At 42.0% G+C, this 1,272-nt stretch overlaps 1 protein-coding gene across 1 annotated transcript in view; it reads right to left on the bottom strand.

The window, feature by feature from the left end:
* LOC119593489 (carbonic anhydrase-related protein 10-like) overlaps positions 1-1,272 on the bottom strand; it is a 126,578-nt gene that overhangs the window by 7,205 nt on the left and 118,101 nt on the right. Inside the window, exon 6 of the mRNA XM_037942430.1 lies at positions 1,017-1,112. Within this exon, the coding sequence (XP_037798358.1) occupies positions 1,017-1,112 (96 nt within the window). The remainder of the gene's footprint in view (positions 1-1,016; positions 1,113-1,272) is intronic.

Genomic DNA, 1,272 nt, shown 5'->3' on the forward strand with positions numbered 1-1,272 from the left:
ATGTTAACACCATGTCACTGCAAACAAAAATTCCCATACAATTAGCACGGCACAGGTCACCTCCATACCGAATGGACAGCAGAGGACGCCGCATTAATACCATATAAGTCGCAGAGCACAGGTCCTATTGCTAATGCATTGTAGCAGAGCACGACAGTCGAGGAGAAACAAGGGAGGCTATTCATGTTTCATGCTCGAAGTGAAAGATGCATGATGTAGATCTATAATTCGTGACCATGAGATACAAGATAGAGCAAGAGATATATTGAAGGCAAGTTATGAAATAAGGAATGACATGTGGTAAAGTAATAAAATGGAGTTGTAAATCAAGGACATATTCTGCCGGCGAACAATGATCTGTTCTAAATTACAGTTCAATATTTTTTTTAGTCTGGGACACAATCAAGATCCTTTTGAAATCTTTAAAAAAATCCTAGAATGAAAGCATAAACGGAAAGAAAACAAAAACGCAAGCCGGCAACAAAAAGAACAAAAGAAGAAATCACGGCGCAAGAGGAAACCGAGACGGCAAACAAAGCCGGAAAATCGTTGCAGAAAATTACCTCTTAGCAAACAAAACAGGTGGGGCTGTAGGGTCGCCAGGTATGTACCGTAGCGGCCGCCGCTGTCTCATTTCCTCTCATTTCCCCTTAATTTCCCAGCGACACGGAGGTGACACAGACATCTGCTCCTTCACAATCGCGGCGCTGCTCTCCAACCCCAACTCCTTAACCCAAGTCGTTGGTCCTCTTTATTAACTAACTCTACGCAGCAAACCTCCCTATTTCACTTACTAAATTAATCTCATTAGGCCGTCGCTTATCAACGCCGTCTCATAAATACTCTCCTGCGAAGTGGCGGAGTCCTCTCCATTAGACAAAAACACACACGCGAAGCCCATAATGAAAAAGTAATTATTGCTCCAAATCACACAACATGGAAATTGTAATAAGATAATCGGTACACTTTTCATGTCAACAGATACATGCAAAGCAAAGTAGAAAACGATGACCTACCTGAAGAAGGACAGAAATAGCCACCACGCCATGAGCACGGTTGACGGCTTCTGAGAAGTTACTGAATAGTTGTGAGTTGAATCCGTAGACTTGAAGCTGGAAAATAGAGAGTCACGGTATCCAGGGGTATTGTAAATATCTTAGGTATAATTGTGTGGAATAGAGTCAATAAAACGTTGTCGAGAGACATGGAACCAGGATGGTAAAGAGTAAATAGACAGGCTGGAGGACAGAAGAGTAGACTAAAAAAAAAGAA

The sequence above is a fragment of the Penaeus monodon genome, chromosome 32, assembly GCF_015228065.2.
Source record: "Penaeus monodon isolate SGIC_2016 chromosome 32, NSTDA_Pmon_1, whole genome shotgun sequence".
Classification (NCBI taxonomy): Eukaryota; Metazoa; Arthropoda; class Malacostraca; order Decapoda; family Penaeidae; genus Penaeus; species Penaeus monodon.